The 5,425-nt window shown below is 42.1% G+C and overlaps 1 protein-coding gene across 5 annotated transcripts in view; it reads left to right on the forward strand.

Moving 5' to 3' along the window:
- Positions 1-5,033, forward strand: part of adck5 (aarF domain containing kinase 5) — a 57,410-nt gene extending 52,377 nt beyond the window's left edge. For 4 of the 5 annotated variants that reach the window (XM_078267410.1, XM_078267409.1, XM_078267411.1 and 1 more), the window contains 3 exons: positions 877-1,129; positions 4,356-4,472; positions 4,552-5,033. In XM_078267410.1, coding sequence (XP_078123536.1) covers positions 877-1,129; positions 4,356-4,472; positions 4,552-4,654 — 473 coding nt within the window. In that variant the 3' untranslated portion in view covers positions 4,655-5,033. Of the gene's footprint in view, positions 1-876; positions 1,130-4,145; positions 4,241-4,355; positions 4,473-4,551 lie in introns of those variants that run through there. The other variant, XR_013502924.1, reaches the window with a different exon arrangement.
- Positions 5,034-5,425: the final 392 nt, after the last annotated feature.

The raw sequence follows: 5,425 nt of genomic DNA on the forward strand, positions 1-5,425 counted from the left end.
CTTAGTGGTCCCCTAATACTGTATCTGAAGTCTCTTTTTATATAGGCCTTAGTGGTCCCCCTAATACTGTATCTGAAGTCTTTCATATAGACCTTAGTGGTCCCCTAATACTGTATCTGAAGTCTCTTTCATATAGGCCTTAGTGGTCCCCTAATACTGTATCTGAAGTCTCTTTTATATAGGCCTTAGTGGTCCCCTAATACTGTATCTGAAGTCTCTTTTATATAGACCTTAGTGGTCCCCTAATACTGTATCTGAAGTCTCTTTCATATAGGCCTTACTGGTCCCCTAATACTGTATCTGAAGTCTCTTTTATATAGGCCTTAGTGGTCCCCTAATACTGTATCTGAAGTCTCTTTCCCGAAATTCAGCCTTGGTGCAGAATTACAGCCACTAGAGCCAGTCCCACAATGAGCTTTACTTAGGATGTGCCATTTCTGTGTCTGTAGCTTTAAATGCTATTGGGGAGGAGAGAGGGGGGGAAAGGTGGAGGGTGGGGGTGTGGCCTTGACCAACTGCCATGCTTTGCTCCTTTGCAAGCCATGTAGTCTCTCTCTTTTTTTCATGGGTGGTCCAAATTCTCTGGGCGGGCCAAGCAGAGAAAGGGGAGGTAACCTTTCCCCGTATGACGTCATAAAGGGAAGATTCCAGATCGGCCCATCTGAGCTTTCATTTTCTCAAAGGCAGAGCAGGATACCCAGGGCTCGGTTTACACCTGTCGCCATTTCTAGCCACTGGGGGACCATAGGCAGGCTAGGGGGAACTCATATTATTGTTGAAAAGCCTCAAAGTGAAATGTTCATGCCATGGGACCTTTAACAGACATCTCTAATGTTATCGGAACATCTCTAATTTGAACTCCATCTTGCTGTGCAGAGTACTTCCTGTTCTGCGAGATGCTGCTGCAGCGACCCATCAACATGCGCGAGCTGGGTCTGTCCAACATCCTGAGTCGAGAGGAGACCACCTACATGCGCGAGATGGCCAGCCACCGATTCGAAAGCATCATGCAGGTGCTGAAGTCGATGCCTCGGCCCATGCTGCTCGTGTTCCGCAACATCAACACGGTCCGGAGCATCAACATCACCCTCGGGGCACCGGTGGACCGCTACTTTGTCATGGCCAAGAGGTAAGTGCAGTTAATGGGGAAAATAAACTATCCTACAGCACCAAATGACCTTAATAAATCTAATAAATATGATACTAATATGTAACTCCAGGGATCATTATGGTTAATACCAGTTACTCAATGACTTGGCTAGATTTTGACACGTTTGTGTTCTTGAAAAGAAATTCACCCATTTAAGGTGCAACACACTCCGGCCCCTTTCTATTTAAACAAGCACTTTCTGACGTTTACTGAGTAAATGTTACCAATCTGATCAGTGTGCTGAAGTCTATCCCTATGGTAGAAGGAGTTCAAACTTCAACAAACTTGACAGTTTCTAAGATGATTTTGAATTTTCTGACACGATGTATACATTTGACCACTGGTAGGCCGGCAAAGTAGTAAATAAATCAAGGTGTCAGTATTTTTGCCCAGTGTGGAGAAGGCGTTGAAACAGAATCTACACCTCCACGTTGGGAAATACAATTTAACTGGATGAATGAAATATGGAAATTAGAGATGGTTTCTTTGGATTCTGGGTGGTGGGGGGTCCACAGGGGGAACTCACAACCTCAGCCCTACAGAAGATATTTCTGTCCGAGCCCGACACAGTTAAAATCTTGTTTTTTTTCTCATACTCATGACACATTTGTACGTTTGTTTGCGTGGAAAGCCCGCCTTTTATTAAGCAACTAGGCTGTAGGAAGGCATTCGGAAATGTCAACAGATGAGCACATCAGCGCACACGGGGCAACAAGCGCACGTTAACACAGGCGCGCACCTACATAATAAGCTTTTTTTAAATTTAAAATGTTCAATGCCTTATCGCGCTGATGTGACCAAACACAAACATCATTTCTAAATATCTGACGGGCTCGGGTCGGGTATCCATCCTCTAATGTGCAGTAAGGACTACTAGCCAGTCAGAAGCAGTATGAGGGCGTGCCATGCTAGCAGCTAGGCGAGCATTATAACGTGTGTTACAAAGTGACGCACGTTCTCTGAAGTAAAGGCTGGACTACAACAGAGCTGTTTGGAGCAGTTTGTGAACAGTGTTTTCTGTTGGAGATGGTAAGTCCCTTTGGGGGGGGGGGGGACTTTGGGCTTTTTCACTTTGTAAACCTATAACATGCTCAAAAAAGATATAGAACACAATAAAGGAAAGGAAAAAAGCCAAAAAGCATAATATGAGCACTTTATGACTAACCACAGATGACTGAATGAATGAATATAAGGGAAACATCGTATTTGGCATATATATATATATATATATATATATATATATATATATATATATATATATATATATATATATATATATATATATATATATATATATATATATGTCAGGCTCCATAAATATTGGGACATCGACACAATTCTAATCTTTTTTGGCTCTATACACCACCACAATGGAGTTGAAATGAAACGAACAAGATGTGCTTTAACTGCAGACTTTCAGCTTTAATTTGAGGGTATTTACATCCAAATCAGGTGAACGGTGTAGGAATTACAACAGTTTGTATATGTGCCTCCCACTTTTAAGGGACCAAAAGTAATGGGACAGATTAACAATCATAAATCAAACTTTCACTTTTTAATACTTGGTTGCAAATCCTTTGCAATCAATTCCAGCCTGAAGTCTGGAAGGCATAGACATCACCAGACGCTGGGTTTCATCCCTGGTGATGCTCTGTCAGGCCTCTACTGCAACTGTCTTCAGTTCCTGCATGTTCTTGGGGCATTTTCCCTTCAGTTTTGTCTTCAGCAAGTGAAATGCATGCTCAATCGGATTCAAGTCAGGTGATTGACTTGGCCATTGCATAACATTCCACTTCTTTCCCTTAAAAAACTCTTTGGTTGCTTTCGCAGCATGCTTCGGGTCATTGTCCATCTGCACTGTGAAGCGCCGTCCAATGAGTTCTGAAGCATTTGGCTGAATATGAGCAGATAATATTGCCCGAAACACTTCAGAATTCATCCTGCTGCTTTTGTCAGCAGTCACATCATCAATAAATACAAGAGAACCAGTTCCATTGGCAGCCCTACATGCCCACGCCATGACACTACCACCAGCATACTTCACTGATGAGGTGGTATGCTTTGGATCATGAGCAGTTCCTTTCCTTCTCCATACTCTTCTCTTCCCATCACTCTGGTACAAGTTGATCTTTGTCTCATCTGTCCATAGGATGTTGTTCCAGAAATGTGAAGGCTTTTTTAGATGTTGTTTGGCAATCTCTAATCTGGCCTTCCTGTTTTTTGAGGCTCACCAATGGTTTACATCTTGTAGTGAACCCTCTGTATTCACTCTGGTGAAGTCTTCTCTGATTGTTGACTTTGACACACATACACCTACCTCCTGGAGAGTGTTCTTGATCTGGCCAACTGTTGTGAAGGGTGTTTTCTTCACCAGGGAAAGTATTCTTCGGTCATCCACCACAGTTGTTTTCCGTGGTCTTCCGGGTCTTTTTGGTGTTGCTGAGCTCACCGGTGCGTTCTTTCTTTTTTAAGAATGTTCCAAACAGTTGATTTGGCCACACCTAATGTTTTTGCTATCTCTCTGATGGGTTTGTTTAGATTTTTCAGCCTAATGATGGCTTGCTTCACTGATAGTGACAGCTCTTTGGATCTCATATTGAGAGTTGACAGCAACAGATTCCAAATGCAAATAGCACACTTGAAATGAACTCTGGACCTTTTATCTGCTCCTTATAAATGGGATAATGAGGGAATAACACACACCTGGCCATGGAACAGCTGAGCAGCCAATTGTCCCATTACTTTTGGTCCCTTAAAAAGTGGGAGGCACATATACAAACTGTTGTAATTCCTACACCGCTCACCTGATTTGGATGTAAATACCCTCAAATTAAAGCTGAAAGTCTGCAGTTAAAGCACATCTTGTTCGTTTTCATTTCAACTCCATTGTGGTGGTGTATAGAGCCAAAAGATTAGAATTGTGTCGATGTCCCAATATTTATGGACCTGACTGATATATATATATACACACACACTTGCTTGTTGCTTCCCGCAGGCTTGTACAATTAAAGAGGAAACACGACTCCTGAAAAACTGCAAAAGACCCAAGAAAATCCAAACCTCTCAGCCCATTCCCTTTTAGAAATGGAGGTCAGTGCGAAGTACTGTCAAAACATTTCAGGATACAGGATATCCACATTGGCACAACGTCACACGCATCTTCAAATCTTAGCTCCGTGTAGATGACGCCCATCTTGTTTTTCAGTGCGGTGCGAGGCTGGGGGAAGATTCAGGCAGAGAAGAGAGGGATACTGCCCAGGCTCTGGATCTTCCGCTGGGTGAGGACAACGTGGGAGGGCTTTAAGTTTGAACTGGCTTTGAGGTAAAGACTCATTTAGTGTTTGTAGAAGCAAATTCCGTTTTGTGATTGTAGCCACTAAATGTGAACGACTCCGTTACAGATGGGAGACAGCAGCGATGAGTCTGACGCGTTCGTTCCTGAGCCTGCTGTCATACTTTGGGTTTATATCTCTGGACGCAGACATGTACGAGTACCTGAGGTAGCACACAGATGTGTCGGCACACTACAAAGGAACAGAATAAGGACATATTCCAAGCACACGTTAATGCAATCCAACAGCCTTGCACTTCTGTAGCAGCTTTAAAAGCCGGTGCTGCTCCAGTGTACGCTTTCCACACCAAATCATCCTGGATTCTATCAGACATGACTGTTTTTTTTTGTTTTTTTTTTAAATGGGTGAGAATGTTTTAAACTGCATGACCCAATCCAGTGTCGACTCTCAGCGGCTTAGTGTAAGGTTTTTAATTAAATTATTAGCATATATCTTTAATGGTATTTACCTCTTCAAATTAGTGTTGGTGTAATCTTAGTACAGCAAATTGTTTTTGAAATTTTAAGCTGCAGTTTGTTTTAAAAAAAAAAAATTCAGTCAATATATTCCCCGAGTAATGTTTTTGTTATTAGTTAAATTAATAACCGTACCTTTTGCTATAATACAACGTTAAGCTGCATCCCCACTGGAGTGAGAGGAAATCTGTGTGTAAGGAACTGCAGCTTTAATGACAGCAATACTTGTATGTCTGTGATACACGAATGAATATCTGTGTTGGATTAACACTTTGTTGTTGAATGAAAGCCACACTGTTGGTGTTTGGGTCCCATTTCTCCCCGAGTTCAGCAGTTATTGCAATACAACTCAGGCTAAAAGAACAACTAACCAAATGATTTTAAATCTGTTAATAAAATGTTCTACCTCCTTCTTTAAGGCATCCCGGTCTTCATCACTTTAAACTCAAACACAAGGCTTGTGTAAA

The sequence above is a fragment of the Sander vitreus genome, chromosome 14 (assembly GCF_031162955.1).
Source record: "Sander vitreus isolate 19-12246 chromosome 14, sanVit1, whole genome shotgun sequence".
NCBI classification, from domain to species: domain Eukaryota; kingdom Metazoa; phylum Chordata; class Actinopteri; order Perciformes; family Percidae; genus Sander; species Sander vitreus.